Below are 21,210 nucleotides of genomic sequence, written 5' to 3' on the forward strand. Positions count from 1 at the left end.
ATAATCGGCACCCTTGTCGACGAGGGTAGTGACGACGTGATTATCGACGTGTACGGTGATGTCGGCGGAAACAGTCTTATTACTTTTGGAAACGACTGGAAAGTCCGAACGGTCTTCGTCGGGTCTTTGCGTCGAAGGAGGCTCTTTGACAGTTCGTTGGGACGCGGCTTCACTCCCAGGAGCCGCGGTTTCTAGTTTCCCCTGTGGGGACTTGGTGACCGACCTCTGAAAGGAGCATAAGATGACGAGGGAATGCTAAGTGACGAGGGGCGGCGAGGTGATGGTGATCGTGATTGGGGGCGTTGACCAAGGCGAGGAGCTTGCTGGCCCGTAAGGTACGCTTCGATGTCGCGGGGACGCTCAACGTAACACGGGCACCGAGCATCAGGGTGAAAGCCACGGAGACTAAGTTGGCGGTACTGGCAGTTACGGTAGACGTGACCCACTTCGCCACAGTGGTAGCAGAGTGGACGGTTATCGGACGTACGCCACACGCTGGCCTTTGTGGCGTTCTGCCGCGATCCAGAGGGACGATAAGTTGGTGCCCTCGGAAACCTTGAAACGGGTGGCGGAGTCGAAGAGGTGCCCTGGAATCGATGGCTAGCCTGATTCATTCTCCCCATGGTGGGATCAGGGCCATGAGGTGCAAGAGATCGCAAAGCCGCCGCATAAGTCAGCACAGGGGCCTCAGGCCTTGTTGGCGCGAGTGGGGTGACCACCTTTCGGATCTCATTTCGGATTAAGTCTGCGAGATCACTTACGGGTGGTTGGGGTCCCGCTGCTTGGAGTTGGCGCAGCTCATCCCGTACGACGCTTCTTATGAACTCAGCGAGGGCATGCCTCTCGCTGTCAGTCCCGATAAAGCATGCAGCAGGGGTCATGTCGTGGCGTTCATACTGTGACGACCTATACTGGAGAGTACGCTCTATTGTGGTTGCCTCATTTATGAACTCTGCCACAGTCGTCGGTGGATTGCGCACGAGTCCGGTGAAGAGCTGCTCTTTTACCCCACGCATTAAATGCCGCACCTTCTTTTCCTCGGACATTGCAGGGTCAGCACGCTTGATGAGTCGAAGCATGTCCTCGACAAACATCGAAACTCTCTCGTTGGGTCGTTGGTTCCGAGACGAGATAGCCTGCTCCACTCTCTCTTTCCTTTCAGTGCTGCGGTACGCATCACGAAACTGTTGGCTGAACTCATGCCACGTCGCAAAGGAACCCTTGTGATTCTCATACCACGTTTTGGCAGAGTCTTCTAATGCAAAGTAAACTCTCCGCAGCTTGCGAGCTTCATCCCATTCGTTGATGTTGGCAACTCGATTGAAGTGGTCAAGCCAGTCGTCAACATCTTCATAAATGTCTCCATGAAATGAGCGTGGTGTTTGCGGCGCATGAAAAACATGTGGGAGAAAAGAATAGGTGTTGTTGGTTTGACTCGCCTGGTTGTTAGTTGAAGTTGCCATCTCGTCTTGAGAGAGGGGACCGTACTCGGGAGATAGTCCTCATAGGCGGCGACTGCTTCGTGCCGTGGGAGCTGTAGCTGTCTCCAAGTAGCTCGGTGTGTCGGCTGAAAATCTGCAGCCAAGGCGCATTCACCCAGCACCTCCACCAGTGCCGCGAACGTAATAACAAACAGCGACGAAACGACCGTCTTGCTTGCCCTCAGACCAGGACGCAAAAGCCCTCTTCTTTCTTCACTTCCAAGGGATTCCACCTACAGTTGATGGCTCATACCCATTACCTGTGACAATATTAAAGGCATCCTCCAATGGCAGGAAACTTGCATTAGAAAGCGCACGCTCTTCTGCTTTCTCGAGTACTGATCGCAACAGTCGTCACGTTGAAGTGCTTAGCGGCGGCACGCTTCCCGTTTTTTTTTTTCGGTGAAATTGAGAACAGCAAGCTTCAATTTCGCTTTATATATAATTACTGTTGCACATCGCAAGGAAGGGAACCGTGAAAACACGTTGGCCGAGTGGCGAAACCTGAACTTCCGAAATCGACAAAGCGCGCGTTGCAGCGCGGATGCAGGGAACGAAAAGAACAGTTTGCGCGGCAGGCTTTCGCGTGCCTCCAATGCACAAAGTCGTCTATGCCGTGACGTGAGAGTGCATTCTCGCTATCGTGGCGGTAGAGATTCGGACATAGGGTGAGGCAAACGCTGGAGCAGTTTCGGCGGCCCGTGAACTGGTTTGTGTTTGGGTGCTGTATTCTAAGAACCTAGCTCGGGGGGCGTCCTCGGAAAAGGGGACTTCGCACTCGCAGGCCATTTGACTGCGCTCATCTGATCGGCAAGGCATGCAACCAGCCGAAGCATCGAAATATCCGAAGGTGCGCGCGCCGGCAAGCTGGCTCGGGCGGATCGGGGAGCGCAAAATATGCGAGTAAATATATATATTTTTTTTCAAAAAGCTAGCAGAATATTAGGGGTGTGCAAATTATGCGAGGGCACTAATTATGCATGTAAATACAGTAAGATCACGTGCTACATGGCACCAACATGCAGGAAAAAGTGTTCCACACTCGCTGTAATGGCAACAGGCAGCACTGATTGCCACTCCCATGTTTAAATGCACATATAGACCCTATAAAGTGGGAGGGAGAAATGACTACCACCATAGCTCAGTTGTAGAGCATCGGACACATCATTTGAAGGTTGTATGATTGGATCCTGCTGGAACAGCATGGCCAGGCTTTGTAGAATGGCTGGGTCTAGTGCAGAGGAGCCACAGCAGTCGAGACAAATACATTTGTTTTAACTGAGGCCGTAGCTTCACGCTGCTGCTGAATGAATGTTAATTTGCAAACGTTGAACAAGCTCCTCTTTCGAACCTGTGGTGTCCAGCTGTCGATGGGCTAATCCTTTGCGTATGAGGTAGATGCCAAGGCGTGGCATTGTCCCCGGGTCAAGATTCTGCCTTGCACTTCTCGACATGGCTTTCTACAGAGCCGGCTACACGCAGTCGTTCACCCACGAAACGCATTCTTGCTCAGTCAATCCACCAGCAAGCGCACATGGGAGTGAGTTAACGGGGTGCAGGGTTCTTGTGGTGTGACAGGAATGGTGGACTGTCTGTCACAGGGCGGAGGCTTGCTTACCGATATGCTGGCATTCTTGAGTGGCTGCACAGGGGCTTGGGCATCGACCGTGCCATATGTGAGGCTGTGACTGGACACATGAAGACTGTCAGCATAATTGTGATGAGTAAAAGGGCACGTGCCAAACGGTGGAGTACGGTGATGGTGCGTAAAGCCTTGATGGTGTGCATACTTGCCATGTTAGTTGGAGGAAAAGAGGAGATGGCATTGTCGTGTGAAGCACTGAACGAAAAAGATCAAAGTATACAGCGTCACTCTCGTGACGAAAGCTCGGGTGACCCGGATCTGAGGGTAGCGGTGTTAGTGTGCCGAAAAGCAGCTATCGATCTTGGTAGATACCGAGAGACGCTCTTCGGACCTGCAGGACTTGCAGCACCTTGCAACAGAGGTTCTCGACACACCTGTTGCTCTTTACCTTCTGTACAGAACGGCTGTGACCCACTTCACAGTCCCTGGAGTGTACATCGACAGGCAGGCCTAACCTGCCGTGACCCACGATGACCGGGGAACAAGTAATGAAGACAAGTTGATAAAGGAACAATTTAATGAGATTAGGTTAGGATACACATTGTAAGGCAACGTCTTCACACGTCGGCGTCTATGGCTCAAATGCCCAACACACGGAACTGCGACGTGCCATCTAATGCTGTAAGTCAAACACGAGGTCGCTGGCTGTGTGGCTAGTTACTCCACAGGGCACTTGTTCCATCTGTAGCCTTTCTGGCGAACCGTAACTCATGAACCACCACTCACATTATGAGTGTGCATGTGTTCGTGCGGACTCGAAGAGTATGTCATGTGGGTAAAATGCACGCCTCCTGCAGTTTTTTTTTTTCCATTAAAAAAATAGTAACTTCTCGCAAAAAAGGCATATTGTGATTTTCGTGATTTGACTAAGGCGCATTTTGAAATGTGCGCTAGTACACTGGCGCACAAAAAGACTCAGGTCTGTGCAGAACATGCCACATAGTCACAGCAAAAGCAGGAAGAGTGGCCTTTAAGAGCCTTTTCTAAATACTCTTTGGGTAACTGCTACAAGCACACTTTTAGGTACTCATTATGTTAATAATAAATATAATTTATGGGTAGAAGACCCACATTCACTATGTGCTATCCTTCGTCATTCTCTGGAGAAGCGTAGTGTCCACTCAGTACTTGCAAGGAATGTTGTGCCAGTTGTTCATACAGTGGCTTATGACAATGAGGAATTATGCCTGAAGTGGGTGGGCGCCACAGTTGATAGGTGACCAAAAACCAGCGTTTGTAATGGGTTGGAGCTTTGGACGACTTACTCCTTACGCTATTCGCCATGTGCGATGCCTGATTGTTCCTTTGCTGTTCTAAAACACTACTACTCATATTAACGCGATGTCTTTCCTGATATCAAGCTTGCCTAAGGCAAGTTTGCAAACAAGTTTCCAGCACTGGCTTGGCTTAGTGATAGAATACTGGGCTGGCACACAGCAGACCCGAGTTCGAACCCCACTGTGTCCTCGGTGTTCTTTATTTACTGAGTTTTTTTTTATTGCTTATTTAATGCGATAGCGGTTACAGACACCGGCGGTAGCGGACAACTAAGGCACCGTGCGTGACCTGTGTTGTGATGTCATAATAGCTTGCACTGTAAAAGACTGAATATGTGGACGCAAGTTGTTGGGTGTATTTGACGAGGAAGATGATGTGCAGGCGGGGGGGGGGGGGGGGGGGGGCATGAATATAAGTAATAATAATAATAATAATGACTTTATTTCGCATCAAGGATACATGACGCGGGAGACCTGCAGAAAAAGCTGGCGTGATGCCTGCTTGACAAGGCCGCAGGCCCCCCTTCCCCCTCCCCGAACACATCGCAGCAGCGGTAACACTTTCATAAAAACATTCGGGATCATACGCGTAAAATAAACAGGTCTATGACAAGAAAGAAATCATCACTGTACATGTGTGATAAAACGAAACGTCTAATGCTTAAACAACAACAACAAAAAATCTATTTCAAAAGATGCAAAAAATGTTGGCGTATTTGCCTTAAAAAAAGGAAGCATTTGCGTAATACATCCGAGCGAAGCATACAAACATGTATACGACAAAAATGAGCAATCAACACTGTAGAGGTGTAACATATTGGTACATATAATGCTATAAACAAATAATTTCGCAATGTGAAATACAGGCGCATTTGTGTTGCAAAACACAGAAAAAAGCATCATAAAAAAGAAATATGCCTAATTTATTGCTTTGGCAACCCCACAAATGCATACTCATTTCCTAAAACAGAAAAAACAAACAAGACACCAAAAAACATATCGTAAAAAAAACACAAAGCAGTATACAAAATACACGTCAACAAAAACAAAATACAAAAATACATTCTTTAGAAATTACAAGTAACAGAAACGAGTGATCATGACGTCTGGAGGAAATGATTCCGCAGTTGTTTAAAGGTGATTTTTTCTAAGTCAATTTCGTTATCCCTAAGTTCATTTAGTAACCTTGGAAGTTTATTTCCCAACGATTGAAGACCGTATGTGGTTCTAAAGGTTCGAACAGTCCACACTTCATTTTTCCGGGTATTATACTTAGGCTGGTTGAGTATTAAATCTGCCAACTGCTTTAGAAACGGGTTAGAGTTTTTTATGTCTTGCTTATATTTCTTGGACAGAAGAAAATCATACATTTTTATTACTGGCATTAGGTTGTATTTTTCAAATAATGAACGAGTATGATAAGTACGTGGCACGTTCTCTACCGCCCGTACAAACCTTTTTTGCAACATATGAAGTTTGTTTATGTTTTCTTTAGAAGTTAGAGCCCTAACTAGATGGCAGTAATTGATTCTTGATAAAAATAAGGTATTGTAAATTAACAACAAAATATTCCGAGGAAGCAAGTGCTTGTTTCAGTACACAAGGCCGACTACCTGAGAGACCTTCGTAGCTAAGAAGTGTATGTGGTGATCCCATGATAATGTTTCTTGAAATATTACTCCTAATATTTTAAGAGAAGGGGCTATCTCGACAGGGGTGTAATTTAAGAAGATCGTTTGTTTTACAATTTCTGCTTTATTTTTAGCATGAAATACCATAGCCTTAGTCTTTGCAACATTTATTTTTAGACCGTTTTCTCTTGTCCATTTTTCTAATCTAATCAGCAGTAGATTTGCATGTGTTATTAATTCGTTCACTGATTTTCCTGTTAAAAATATATTCGTATCATCTGCATATATTATAAATTTTACGTTAGAGGAGATGTTCACGATATCATTAATGTAAATATTGAAGAGGAAAGGTCCCAAAATGCTTCCCCGTGGAACTCCTGCAACGATTGACAAAGAATCGGAATTGCAACCACCCAGGCTAACAATCTGATTACGGTGTTGCAAATAAGACTGTATTAATGATCCCGCCGTTCCCCGAATACCGTACCGTTCCAGTTTTTCTATAAGTAATTTGTGGTTAATGTGGTCAAAAGCTTTCGTAAAATCTACTAACAACCCCAACACAACGTTTCCCTGTTCAAATTGCTGATAAATGTACTCTTTCTGTGCCATGAGAGCATATTCTGTACTGAAGCCTTTGCGGAAACCATACTGCGAGTCATGAAGCAACTGAAACTTCCTTTCAAAATTAGTCAGCCGTTTTAATATTAGTTTTTCTAATGCCTTCGATAGGACTGGCAGAATGGACACAGGCCGGTAATTCGACATGTTATTTCTATCGCCTTTCTTGAAGAGGACGGTAACGCGTGCAACTTGCATTTTAGTGGGAAAAACAGCCCGCCCAAGGCACAAATTGAATATATGCGTTATATAAGGAAGAAGGAATATAATGACATGCTTTATAGGTTGAACTTGTATCCCGTTAATATAAAGTGCTGTACTGTTTTTCAAATTCAAAACTAATTCTTTCACTTCATTCTCACTTGTCGGATCAAGAAAAATGGTACTGTGGGTAAATGGGACACTTCCAAGGTTACTACTCACATCACATTTTTCTGCGACATTTACAAAATATTTATTGAAAGTGTCGGCCAAGGGTTTTCCTGATATGACCTCGCCGTTAAGATTCATGCTATGTACTGAACCCGTGGACACATTGCGATTTAAGAGAGAATTTAGCCTTTTCCACATTATATCTGAACACCCAGGAACTGAACTAAACATATTGTTATAATATTCTTGTTTTGCCTTTTTGAGATCTTTATTTAGGGGATTTCGTTTAACCTTGAATTCTTTAAACAATTTAGGGTCTTTCGTTTTAAGATAGCGGCTAAATAACATATTTTTTTCTTGTATTCTTTTCCGAAGTTCCGCGTTGATCCAAAGTTTACGAACTTTCCTGTTCTGTTTTGTTTTAACCAGAGGAAACGAAGCAGTATAAATTGGCTTTAGTATGTTCAAAAATTCTTCGTACGCCTTGTTTGGCTCATTCATTTTAAGTGTATTCGTCCAAGGAGCCCTCAAAATCTTCTCCGAAAATATTTTCAGTTTGTTCGTTTATACGCTGGGTGAAAAATGTGTTCGGTTTGTTTTTGTCACATAAGTGTTTCCTACAACAAATGTATATTGGCAAATGATCACTCAAATCTACAGTAATCACACCAGCCTTGAGGTTTTCTGTCGGTATATTTGTTAAGAACAAATCAATCAAGGATGAAGACATTTGTGTGATTCTCGTAGGGACAGTGATCATATTTGAAAAGCAATGAGATTTCAGCAAAATATCAAGTTTTTGTACTATAGCTTCCTGTTTGAGCATATTTATGTTCATGTCACCGCCACACAAAACGTCTAAGCGATTTGTGTTAGTGAACGCAAAAAATGTGTCCAGGTAATCCAGAAAGGATGCCGTTTCGCCATTTGGTGGTCTATAACAAACGGCAAGAACCACATTTTGTAGTTTAACTGATAGAAATTCGAAGTCATTGCAAGAGTGGGTGAAATTTTGAATTAGGTCACAGTCAAGGACCTTTTTCACTAGAATACATACGCCACCGCCACGACCAGAAATTCGATTAAGGTAGAACGTATTGTACGAAGGCAAGCGAAACACGCTGGCTTCATCTGTTGACCATGTTTCAGTAAACATTATGACGTCGAATACATGATTTAATTGTTCGAAAAAAAGGCTAAGGTCGGACTGTTCATTATTTACCGATTGCACATTCAAGTGAAAACATTTAAACGAGTTTGAATAGAAATTTCCTAAACTCTGCGAAAACGCTTCCGGAAGCACATAAGAATCGTTTCCTACGCAAGCCATGTTGAGCCGATCATTTCTTCTTTCTTTAGCTTAGTTTGTTTAGATCACTAGCATTTGCGATGCGTATGGCTTTCTCCCCATCAGCTTTACGCACTAGAACTTTCCCGTTTGAGTGCCATGCATACTTGAAGTTCGCTTCTTTAGCCCAGTTCTTTGCCTCAAACAACAGCGCACGCGCTCTTTTGGTCAGGTTTTCCGTCAAGAAGAAGTGCTCATTTAGGCTGCTCAGTTTCTTTCTGTTTTTCCACCAGAAATCTCGGTCCGCTTGCTTCGCAAAACAACAGATAACGACCTGCGTCTTATCTTTTCTGGGCGGAAGGCGACCACATCACTTTCTGCGAGTGGCGGGAACTGGTGTTTAATTGCCATTGCATTGATCGCTTCTAGCAAGTTTTCATCTTTCGTTTCCTGTACTCCATGGAATTCTAGGTTGAGTCTGTGGCTCCTCCACTCAAGATTATCTACTTCTGCCTGCACTTCAGCTACTTCTCGGTCCTGCATCTCAACCTTTTCCAATCTGTGCTTAAGGTCCTTTTCCAATCTCCGCTTAAGTACGAGGAACTTCACCAGTGTGAGGTTCCCAAGTTCCCAAAGAACAAAAAAAAAAACATGGCAGGAACGTAGCTGGAGCAAGAAGGTTACCCGCAAGTAGAAGTAATGGCTGAGTACCTGTGACAAGGTCACTGCAGGCTCCGACCTTTGCATGTACCCGAGTGTTCCGCATTGTCTAGCATTGGCCAGGCTTTTCATCGTCTAGTGTTGGTTCAGAGTCCGAGCGTTGGACAATGAATGCTGAGAGGTCGGTGACTTTAACTCACCAAGGTTGCCTTCCCTCTGACCTTAATCTCTACCCTGACTTCTACCCTGGCAGCGGCTCGCCGTATCAACCCTGGCTGTCTGCACGAGTGCTTCTACTGAACAATTGCTCATCTCGTTTCTCCTGAACTTGTGCACTGTTAGCATTTATCAATCAGTTCTCTAGCTCTGCTAGTTTATTGCATGCTTTGTGAAAAATAAGTCCAAGGCACCTACCAGGGATTCAAACCAGTGACCCCTCGCTCCTTAGTGTGCTGCATTAACCAACTAGGCCACGCTGCTCATACTGTCCATCACACTAATGGTGAGCTATGTATATACACCAATTGTCACTGGCTTACTGTATATAGACTCAAAAAAAACATTCTTGAACAAAGCATGTATTTTCTTTGGACTAGCCATACATGCTTTCCCTAAACTTTGACGTATGCAATGACTTGGCCAATGAAAGGGGCACTCCAAAGTGCCTCTGGCTCTACTTTCACTCTGAGACAATAGGAAGAATAGTTCGCATCAAGTCCAGAAGTACTCGTGAAGTTGCTCTTCGTGTCGTGTCTGCGAATTCGGTTCCCATCGAAATGCACACTTCCACTATCACATTAGACGGACAAACTCAACTCGCTGCCCCAGATAAGTTGTGGTGACGGTTGTGTGGTAGATTATCGCATGAGGCTCCGTCCTCACAATAGTATAAATCTCACTAGGAACCTTGTGGACAGGCATTATGCACATCTTGCTGTACAACTTCCATGCGGTGTGCCTACAGGATGTGCTGGTGGTAGTCACTATAAACTTTGACATGAAAACTAGTGACTTGTCGCGCTTCTCAATGCCGAACTTAGACTTCGCCTCCTGTTGAGCGTCACGCAGTCAACTACTCACAACACCTGTTTAGATATTGTGGTTACTTCATTACTGTCAATTCAAGCACAATCATATTGAGCTTTTTTTTTCCACTGCACAAATGGTGTCGTCTCTCCTTGCTTCATGACGGTCATGGCATCAGTTTTTTTTTTTTTTACTTACACAAACCTACTCAAGAATGCATTTATTTGAATAGCCTCGTGACAGCAGAGGCCCTGGAAGTCTCTTGCCGCAGGGGGCTCGTGATACCCGCTAAGCCTTGATCTTTGGCTGGTCTCGGGAAAACGTTTGGAACCATGCCTAATGTGCACGCAGGTATCAGTTTTTCTTCTAATACTTTTCGTGCGACTTAACAGAGAAAATTTAACAACATTAGGATGGGCATCTCAACCGTGGCCATGTTTACTTTTAGTTTTCGACAAACTTTTTATAATAAATTTGGTGTAAATGGCTCTGGTCATTTGCATTTCCTAAATAAGTAAAACATCTTTATGCATATGCATAGCAATAAAATAACAACGAAAATCCCATTGTTTGTGGTGCGTACGATAAATTGTCTCTGTAGCTGTAGTTGAACCGTGGCAGTCCCACAGTGGTTTGACTAAAGCTGTACGATAAAATATATGCATATCGGCTACTTCGCCTCATGAAAATGGCCGTTTTTTGTACCGTTCCTTATCATTTTTTTTTATTACGTACTACCTTAATTCAGCGTGCCTGTCCAGAGTATTTCTAGCGTCACATGACTACGGACGTCATTTCCTGCCTTAAAAAATGACATAAATTAAAACTTCTTATACTAATGATGTTTATTCAATAATCTTGGACTTTACAGCTCCAAACATGATCGATTCAATCACTAGATAAACATTATGAATAACAGAAAAATACAGTTCATTAGACAATTTTTCTGAGGCAAGTGTTCCCCTTCAACATATATATAGAAGCATGCATTTAGTTCAAGGAGCCCTGACATCAAATTTACTCATGTCAAGATTTTTGCGTAAACGAGTAGCTATCGACCCCCTAGTAGCGATTTGCAACCTAAAACGTATCTGAGGTACGAATAAATATTTGTAAGATTCATTATTCTATTTGCTATGGAACGTGGTTCAAAATGGGTCGAAATTCCGTCAAATTGCAGTGCTGCCAGTGCTACCTCGTGGGGACGTCGAGACCGCTGCACAGCTGATGCTGCTTCCACAAAAAATGGGGACATCACACACACTGGCATTTTGTATGCTAGGAGCACACGTGCAGTCAATTCAGCTGTGTCTCTGATGATGTAGACTAAAGCCCCTCCATGCGTTTTTTGCCGGCTAGGTTAAATAGCGCCAACTCGGTCTTTCCCTTTCCCTTTAGCCCCGACCTTGAGGAGGGGCCTCGTACTGCCAGTAAAACCCAACTGGTTCGCCAACACAGGATTTACCCTGTAGCAGCTCGGCGCAAAGTGGAGCGAGCAAATGTGGCTGTTCTGCACAGGCGTCCAGTGCCTCTTCCACATCGGCGCGTACGAAGCCAACCCACTGGCTGCGTTGAGGTTCGTGGCTTAGAAAGGCATGAATGCTACGCACTTTCTACTTTTTCCACGCCTCAACGTGCAGGTTCTCACTGCGCAGTGGTTCCTCGACATTCTGGCACGTATTGTTACTCTAATGATCGTACTTGCGCTGTGGAGCACACGTCAAATCAGTCGATGCGACAAGATGAATTGCACGCACGCTTCAACACAGCAAAGAGAGCTATTAGTGAGAACATGGCCGGAAGTCGGCTCCAAACACACTCAGATCGTCGACATCATTATTACTAGTGGATCGTCACTCAGGATGGTATTTGTAGAGTCTATCACACCGAACACGTAGCACTAGTGCCAATGTCGCAGGACAGTCTATTTTCCGCTTTTCTCCTAAGCTTTTCTACGCTGTTTGACATCGAATTAAAATAACTTCCACGCGATGGATGTCATTCATATTCGGCCAAGAAGACATGCATACCAAGCGATCGAATGACGGGGACAACTCGATCTTGAAATTTGATGTCAGTGCTCTTTTAAGGACTTCCGCACACAATAAAAACTTGACTGCCGATCTGTATATCAACGGAAATTTTTCAATGAGACGAATAAAGACTTAACTTGGCAAGTTGAGCTTGTTGGTACATGCTTAAGTTGAGCTTGTTGGTACATGCTTTATACTATTGTCCGAAAGAGAGTTCATCAACTGCACATGCGTAGCTATGCTATCTCATTATCATCAAGTTGTATAGAAGCAATGTTTACACACCCCTCCTCCAGATATGCAATGCATCTTGTTTCGATAATTTCACAAGTGATCCGCAAAGTCGGGATAGCGATTCACGCGGCGGCCGAGATCCCACTAATTTTGTAGTACAAACAGGCACACAGTCAAAAGTGCACCCCCCCTCAAAAGTCAACGTCCGCTTGAGGATGTAGCGATTGGAAGTTGAAGATTTACATTTCGAATGACCCTTTCTGGGCAATCTGCGGCTCATTGACCTGGCTTAGTTTCTAAGTAGTTGTGAAGGGAAGCAACGAAGAAAAAGAAAAGTGCCGACCTGTAGCTGTCTCTTCATGAGGATACGGCAACAGATCAGCACAGGGATGGAGGGTGGAGAATGAAGGATAGAGGAGAAGTAAAGATAGAAAAAAAAAATAGTGAGAAGAACTCTCGTCTGCCGTCCGAAAGCGTGAGCCCTCACGCGCATTGTGCAGTTCACAGGAAGAGCCACTAGGGGGGGGGAGAGGGGGCCGGAGAAAATTATCGCTGCAAGAAGAAAAACAAACGGGCCAGTACAGTGCGTTTAGAATGCATGAGTGCTCAAAGCACTCAGCTGGTCTCGCAGCCCAGGCATGAGAGAAATAGGTCCCGAGAACTCGTGGGTTAGAGACCTGAGGGCATCGAAGTGGGAGTACTTTCAGCTGACTAGCTTCCCGAAGTCAGAGCCGGGGCACATGAAATTAGTCCCACCTGGTGAGAAGATTTGAATGACGTCGGAAGGGAGGTTCCACAGGTGCAGGGAGCTCTATAGTTTCCCCTTGTTTCGTAAGAAAACTATGCCCTGCCAAGAACAAAAATCCACAATACAGTTTGGCAGAGGGAGCTGAGCCATCTTGCTTCTGCTGACAAAAAGTGCTCTAGCCCACCCTGCCACCCCCTTTCTGGAGCCCTTGCATGACAGTAAGGAGAAAATGAGTCCCATGTCTTTGAATGCGGTGTGGTGAGGGGCTCTTTAAATAAGGGGTCATTCACCAGATGCGCCTGCGGGCACACCTTTGGTAAAGTAAGAGTGGATGCCATATCTTCAAGCATGTTAGCATTGTGGCACCATGTTCAGACAAGGAACGAGGTGGCTAGCAGAAACCAAGAAAGCAAAGGTTCATTCCTTCTCCCCAAGTCCTCTCACTATATACATGACAACGTGCCACTTGATTCAAGGCGTGCTACCTCTTCAATTTTGGCCATCTGGTACTCCTTTGTGCTAATTTATAATGAAATACTGTTGCCCTTCCAATCTGTTGAATGCCGCATTAACTTTTTGAATTTGTGTGGTGTGCAGTAAATGTGCACATGCCCAAAGACCGGGTGACTGGCCACCACCAGGGTTATGGCTTCGTGGAGTTTCTTGGAGAGGAGGACGCTGATTATGCCATCAAGATCATGAACATGATCAAGCTGTACGGAAAGCCCATCCGTGTCAACAAGGTATGCATTTCCAGAGCATGCAGTGCGTCTACTCGTTCACACGTGCAAGGCTTGCATGTGTGAACCACTGCTGGGCAACACATGCTTTGGGGGGGGGGGGGGGTGAGCAAAGACTAGATGACGTGAGAATCGACTGAGGCTCTGTACACACAGAAAGCTGGCGACCTTTGTGTCTGCGTTCCTTCTGTCAATCTTCATGAGAACGAGTATAGTTTCTTGGTTTTGATCGAGGGGTGTTTTCAGAGATTGTTATTTCGCTTTTTGTAGTGAAGCGTAGGTGCCTGAGGGTTCTTACACGAAGCTATAGAAGAATAACATTTAGTTGCGAGTGAGTGCTTTTCCACATCTTATGTGTCTTCTTCACTCCAGTCTAACATTTGCGCTATCAATTCAAGTTCAGCTATGCACCAACTAGCCCGGCAGCAAACGTTATTACGCGTTTAATAAAACATTTGTGGCGCAACTCCGACAAGAAAAGAAAAGGAGGAGACAGGATAGGGCGCCAGCTAGCAACTAGGTTTTTTTTATTGAAAATTCGCTCTTCATATATACATTCTTGGCCACGTGAAATTTTCAGTGCATTGACAAATTCAAAAACAACATTTCTTTCTCTGATAACATTAACGACGGTTCCGCATCCGATGTGAACTTCATGTCGTACCAACTTGTCCAAGCAACCACATTAGCTAAAAATTCACACATAACATTTTTTCTTGCCCATCAAAATGTCTTGTATGCACTTTTTGATAGTTATTTGCATTCTACAGTTAATTAGCAGCAATATGAGTGATGGTTCAGAATCATAAATGTGCAGTGGCATAAAAAGTTTAAGCTTGAACTATATTTTACACATTGCCCTGGCACAGAATGAAAACTGTGCAACTTACTACAAAAATAATTACATATTAAAAATCGGCATAACAGCTTACATATACAGCAAAAAAAAAAAATTATTGCCCTAGCCTACTGATTCACAAAACTTTTTGGAATTAAATCTCCTCTTAATATACGCTTCCACTCCTGCAAAGCAGGTTAGCATGTCTATTAAGTGCTAACCACTGGCACGCGTACGCATGCGCCTACGCGTCAAAAGCGTCTAGTCGCGCCTGTGGAAGAAGGGCGCGCAACTACTGGCACGCGTTGACCGCGTTGACGCCCATGCGTCCAAGGCCAATGCACAATGTTGCTTGATCTTTTGGCTTAAAACTGTCCTAGTTCAGCACAGAACGGCGCGTTCTGAACTGGAGAAGGTTCATTCGATGCCGAAGATATGATAGCGCGTTAAAATATTGATAGTGCTTCACCCGCCACAGTTTTGACTATTTTACAAGTAATTGACATCTCAGTGAGCAAAGTAACTACAGTGATATGCACCAGAAATCAGCATCAGTTGGTGCAAAAGAAAATTCAAGTCTAGGATACTGTGAGTCTATCATAGGCATGTGCAGGGTTCTCCTTAAAGGGGGGGGGGGGGGATTATCGCCGCAGCATCCCCCCTTATATTGTCAATATGTACGGGCTGCCTTAGCGCCCCTATTCCTATTATAGTAATCTATGGAGCTGACATTGTGCCCCTCCCCCTCTCTTCGGTGACTAAGGGGCAGTCACCCCCTAATTATGTTTATAAATCAGGTTTATAAAAACCAAGGGGCATCAATAACCAGGTTGCTATACCTATATTACCAAATTCATTATATTCTGAATATCCTGGTACATTCAGTACATTTATACTTCATAACTTACAGCTATCATCAACTTAATAATCACTCCAAAAACTTCATGATATGTCACATTTAGGTCATAAGACTACAAAAGAGCCCTATGTAAAGGGCTTTCGGATGTTGTCTGCGATAGAAATATCCTCTACTGCATCAAACCACACCTGGCTCTTAATGATGCATCAGATATTGGTCATAAGTTAGGAACTGCCTAGAATGCTTCTGGGCATTTTTTTTGTAGGCGAAATATGCTTTGACACAACTGTGCCTGACACTTCATGATGTGACAGATATTGGTTATAGTACTGTACTAACTGAATCCTGTATGGAAGACTTCTGGGCGTTCTCTATAGTCAAAATATTCTCTAAACACACAAATCACACCCAGCACTTTATGAAGTCACATATATCGATCATCAGATTGCAACTGAACCTTGTGCATGGAATGATTTTGATTGTTAGTAGTCAAAATATTTTCTAAAGCGACAAACCACACCCGACACTTCGTGATGTCACAGATAGCGATCATGAGAATGCAACTGAACCATGTATAGAAGGCTTTTGAATGTTATGTTGTCAGTAGTCAAAATATTCTCTAAAGCGACAAACTACACCTAACACTACACCTAGCCACCGTGGGAATGATGCGTAGTACATGTATTTGCTTAATCTTCGTGCTTGGCGTTGAACGCACTTGTGGCTTTATCTATTGCTGTGTCTTGGCATCAGTTTTGGATATTGGATAAAAGAATGGGTTGTGTGAACTTCATGAGCCAATTTTAATTGGTGAGCCTAGGAGGTGGTGAAGTGGAACTGCTGAACATTTGCTGAACATCATCTTGCAACAAAGTGGCTCCTGGCACGATAGAGTCGTACGAAGCTGAAAGAAGAAGCTTTAGACAACTGTACCCCTCATTCCCATGCTGGCTGAAGCACCATGCATTGCAGTTCCCATAGACACTAGCACCAGTGTTTCCTGTAGGGTACCTTATGCTGCGTCCTGTTTCACAACCCACCCTCATTGTCTTGCTTTTTATCACGATGGCAATTAGAAGGACAGTCTCAACAAGTTTTTGCTAACTCCATCATCGTCATGTCCCGTATAAAGCCGGAATTGATAAAATCCCCCAGTGCATCGTACATTCTACCCGTGGGTGCACGAGCAGGGGTGACGAATGCGGCTGAAACAAAGATCAAACGAGGCGGCCCAGCTCAATTGCTGGCAGGATGCGTGCTAGACAGGCCATCGATGCTCAGTCAGAAAGGAAGTGCCTTGCTTGTCTTTAAGGAGTATGGAAAGACGCAAGGAGGGAGTGGGGGCTTGAGCCACAACTGTGAACCTTGATTTCTTGTGCCTAGTCGCTCTCGCCTGCGCATGCGTTCTCGCTGTCTTCGTAATTATCAGTAGCCAGCTCACATACCCTTCTACATGCTGCTCTCTCAACGCAAAGAGACTGCCAAAAGTGTCTCTCCAGCAGCCATATTGTCTTATACCAGCATTTTGTAGAGTTGCATGAGATTGGATCAAAAAGTTGCCAACGTCACTTCGTATAACATTACATTTTTTTGCTCGCACATGCATTCATTGCTTCACCTTTACAGTGAAATAGTGACTTTTCTTTTAGGGCTTTTTTTTTCTTCAGACTTTACTCCTGCACTTATGCACTCCTGCACTTATGTTTTCCCCTTCAGGCAAGCAGGGCTTGACACTAGCATCACTCTAAAAGCCCTGCTATTGAAGTCTCAGCAGTGGCATTTGACCGCTTTAGATGTGATCGACCCTAGACATTTAGTACGTACAGGTGCAGTAAATCTTGTCAGATTTTGGGTTTCTTCAAAATGTGGGCCTTGACTTTCAACCCTTTCAAACTTGCATGAGCTGTGGTTGTTGTTTTTCCTATAATTTTGTAGCCTTGTATTCTTATTATGTAGCATGCTCAGTTTTCAGCATACTCAGCATACTCAGTTCTAATCATTTTTTCTCTTGTTTAGCTGTTTCACAAAGTGCCGGAGAAGATTAAACACGGTCACTGTCTTGGTCAGTGGCCGTGTTTCGTCTCACCCAATGCCAGACCAGACGAACTTTCATCATGTTTCATCAGGGAGGAGTTCTTTTCCTTTTTTCAAGGCTTTGAAGATTTAGTCATAGGAAAGCTAGTATCATAAGATTGCAATTGTTGTACACTTTCATGTGTGGAATCCGGTGGCATTTAAATTGAACTCTGCAACATCTGTGCAGCCAAGTTTGATAAGTAAGTGATCAAATAATGTTTGCCTTGATTATTCATTTTAATGGCATAGTCTACATAAAAACTTGGTTCATAATATTTCATAATGCCACAGGAAATTACCATTGCTCCGCGCAACGCGGACGTCGGGACCCAGAGAAACGCTAACGGCACGACTAGTGACGAAGCCAGCCGCAATGCACGAGCCGGCCCTGCATGCGCGTGATACTCCACCGAACAGCCAACGCGCGTGAAGAAGAAGAGAACGAGGGTGCTCGAGGCAGAGGCTCACGAGGACTACCGACCTTCGGATCTTCTTGATTGCTGTGCATCGTTCCTATTGTTGTTGCTTCCGACTGAAACTCAGCAACAGTGCGCCGCAGATTGCGAACGAGTCCCGCGAACAGCTCTTGTTTTACCCCATGCATGAGATGACGCACCTTCTTGTCTTCAGTCATGTTGGGATCAGCTCGCTTGAACAGACGGGACATGTCTTCTATGCACATAGCGACAGTCTCGTTTGTGCGTTGATCCTGTGCCCAAAGAGCTGCTTCTGCCTTTTCCCGGCGATCATTGTTGCCAAACGTACACAGTAGCTGCCGCCGGAATTCTTCCCAGGACGTCAAAGATGCATCGTGGTTTTCGTACCACACTCGCGCTTCATCTTCCAAAGAGACGTACACGTTGCGCAACTTGCCTGCTTCGTTCCAGTGGTTTATGTTCGCCACCCTCTCGAAATTATCCAGCCAGTCTTCGGCATCTTCGAACGGGTCACCATGGAAAACCTTCGGTATGACGGGTTGGCTGACAATGAGCAGTGATGTTGCAACTTGGCTAGTCATGGTGGTGGTGTTTCTTGTCTCCGTCGCTGATGCCCTTGGCACAGGGGGAAGTGGTCCAAATTCTGGTGAATCCCCTCGAATACGGCGACTGGTCCGTTGGTGCACCGGCGTAAGCTCCAAGGCTTGCACATGGACTTCGCTCTCTTGCGGGGTTTGAAATCATCCACCCAGCACCTCCACCAGAAAATGTAACGAATGTAGCAGCCTCACATCAAGGATGTTTTATTTACACAGTTTATTAAGGGCGAACTTGTGCCCAAAGTGAACGACGCACAGCAATCAAGGAGATTCAAAGGTTGGTAGTCCTTGTGAGCCTCTGTCTCGAGCACCCTCGTTCTCTTCTTCTTCACGCGCGTTGGCTGTTCGGTAGAGTACCGCGCGCATGCAGGGCCAGCTCATGCATTGCGGATGGCTTCGTCGCTCGTAGTCGTGGCGTTAGCATTTCTCTGGGTCCCGACGTCTGCGTTGCGCGGAGCAGTGGTAATTTCCTGTGGCATTAGGTTTTGCGTCGGCTACCGAAAACTAAATGCTGTGACTAAACGGGATGTATATCCCCTGCCGCGTATTGACGACACATTAGACAGACTTCGGTGTGCCAAGTTCTTCTCATCACTAGATCTGAAAAGTGGATACTGGCAGATGGAAGTTGATGAATGTGATCGTGAGAAGACTGCTTTTGTTACCCCGGACGGACTCTATGAATTCAAGGCTCTCCCTTTTGGTCTCTGTTGTGCGCCGGCAACGTTCCAACGCATGACGGACACTGTACTTTCCGGATTGAAGTGGCAGTGTTGCTTAGTGTACCTTGATGACGTGGTCATCTTCGCTGCTACATTCGAGGAGCATATCAAGCGCCTGCGAACAGTGTTAGAAGCAATCCGTTTGGCAGATTTAACCATCAAGCCAGAGAAGTGCCAATTTGTTTTCGAAGAGCTTCGATTCCATGGGCACGTTGTCAACGCCCACGGTGTGCGCCCTGATCCCGAAAAGACGGCGGCCGTTGCAAGGTTCCCTGTGCCAGCAGACAAAAAATCAGTACGGAGATTCCTAGGTCTCTGTGCTTACTATAGACGATTTAGCAGAAATTTCTCGCAGATTGCAGAACCATTGACGAAACTTACGAGAGAAGATGTACCTTTTCAGTGGGAAACCGAGCAACAATGCGCCTTCAATGAATTAAAAATACGGTTGCAAGAGCCCCCAATCCTTTCTCATTTTGATGAAACAGCTGACACGGAAATACACACAGACGCCACTAACATCGGCCTAGGATGCATCCTAATATAGTGGCAGAATGGCGAAGAAAAGGTGATAGCATACGCCAGCCGGACTCTAACAAAGGCGGAGACCAATTATTCGGCCACATAGAAAGAATGCCTTGCCGTCGTCTGGGCCATCAGTAAGTTTCGGCCTTACTTGTATGATAGACCATTCAAGGCAGTCAGCGATCACCATGCCCTTTGCTGGCTCGCCAACCTCAAGGACCTGGCCGGACGACTAGGAAGGTGGAGCCTCAGACTGCAAGAATTTGACATAACTGTGGTATACCGATCTGGCAGGAAGCATACCGACGCCGACTGTTTGTCCCGGGCACCTGCAGACACAGCACTATCAGATGAAGAGGACTTGCCATTCATGGCTGTTGTCGAGACTTCTCAGATAGCCGAATTTCAACATGCGGACGAAGAATTGCTCCCACTCATCAAACACCTGAAAGGAGCTGACGTACAAGTACCTCGTATATTTTCTCGAAGCCTCGCATCGTTCTGTCTCCGAGGAAATGTCCTCTACAAGACAAACTTTAAGCCCAACTGTGAAAAGTTTCTGCTTGTCGTCCCGCAACTATGCGGCAAGAAGTATTACAAGCGTGCCACGATGAGCCTACGTCTGGACATTTGGGGGTCACTCGAACGCTTGCACGAATCAGTCTACGTTATTATTGGCCCAAGCTATTGTCTTCAGTACAGCACTATGTTGGAACATGCCGCAAGTGCCAAAGACGGGAAGCGCCTCGTGCTAAGCCAGCGGGCCTTCTGCACCCGATAGACCCGCCGAAAGCACCTTTCCAACAAGTTGGAATGGACCTTCTTGGACCACTCCCGACATCTTTACTTGGCAATAAGTGGATCGTTGTAGTGACTGATTATTTAACGAGATATGCCGAAACAGACTCCTTGCATCGAGGAACGGTAGCTGAGGTCGCCAAATTCCTTGTACAGCGCATAGTGCTACGGCATGGCGCTCCGACTGTTGTAATCACCGATCGCAGACCGGCTTTCACGGCAGAACTCATGGAATGCCTGCTGAACATGACCCACACTGTTCACAGGAAAACTACCGCATATCATCCTCAAAGCAACAACCTGACTGAATGCCTTAACAGAACTCTAGCTGACATGATATCTATGTATGTAAACGTCGAACACAAAAAGTGGGATGAAATTTTACCATACGTCACCTTCGCCTATAACACCGCCGTACAAGAGACTACCAAGATTACCCCGTTTCAACTACTTTACGGTCGTGTAGTTACCACAACACTGGACGCTGTGTTACCTATTGATCAAGATGACTACCCTTCTGATCGCGATGACTATATAGAGAGAGCGGAAGAGGCCCGCCAATTAGAAAGGTACCGAATATGTCACCAACAATGAATCGAT

At 45.3% G+C, this 21,210-nt stretch overlaps 1 protein-coding gene across 5 annotated transcripts in view; it reads left to right on the plus strand.

The window, feature by feature from the left end:
- Spx (Spliceosomal protein on the X) overlaps nucleotides 1-21,210 on the plus strand; it is a 78,636-nt gene that overhangs the window by 11,540 nt on the left and 45,886 nt on the right. For 4 of the 5 annotated variants that reach the window (XM_075891013.1, XM_075891014.1, XM_075891016.1 and 1 more), the window contains exon 3: nucleotides 13,614-13,759. The exons of the other annotated variant lie outside the window; for it this stretch is intronic. In XM_075891013.1, the coding sequence (XP_075747128.1) occupies nucleotides 13,614-13,759 (146 nt within the window). The remainder of the gene's footprint in view (nucleotides 1-13,613; nucleotides 13,760-21,210) is intronic. 5 annotated transcript variants of the gene reach the window in all.

The sequence above is a fragment of the Rhipicephalus microplus genome, chromosome 3, assembly GCF_043290135.1.
Source record: "Rhipicephalus microplus isolate Deutch F79 chromosome 3, USDA_Rmic, whole genome shotgun sequence".
Taxonomy (NCBI): domain Eukaryota; kingdom Metazoa; phylum Arthropoda; class Arachnida; order Ixodida; family Ixodidae; genus Rhipicephalus; species Rhipicephalus microplus.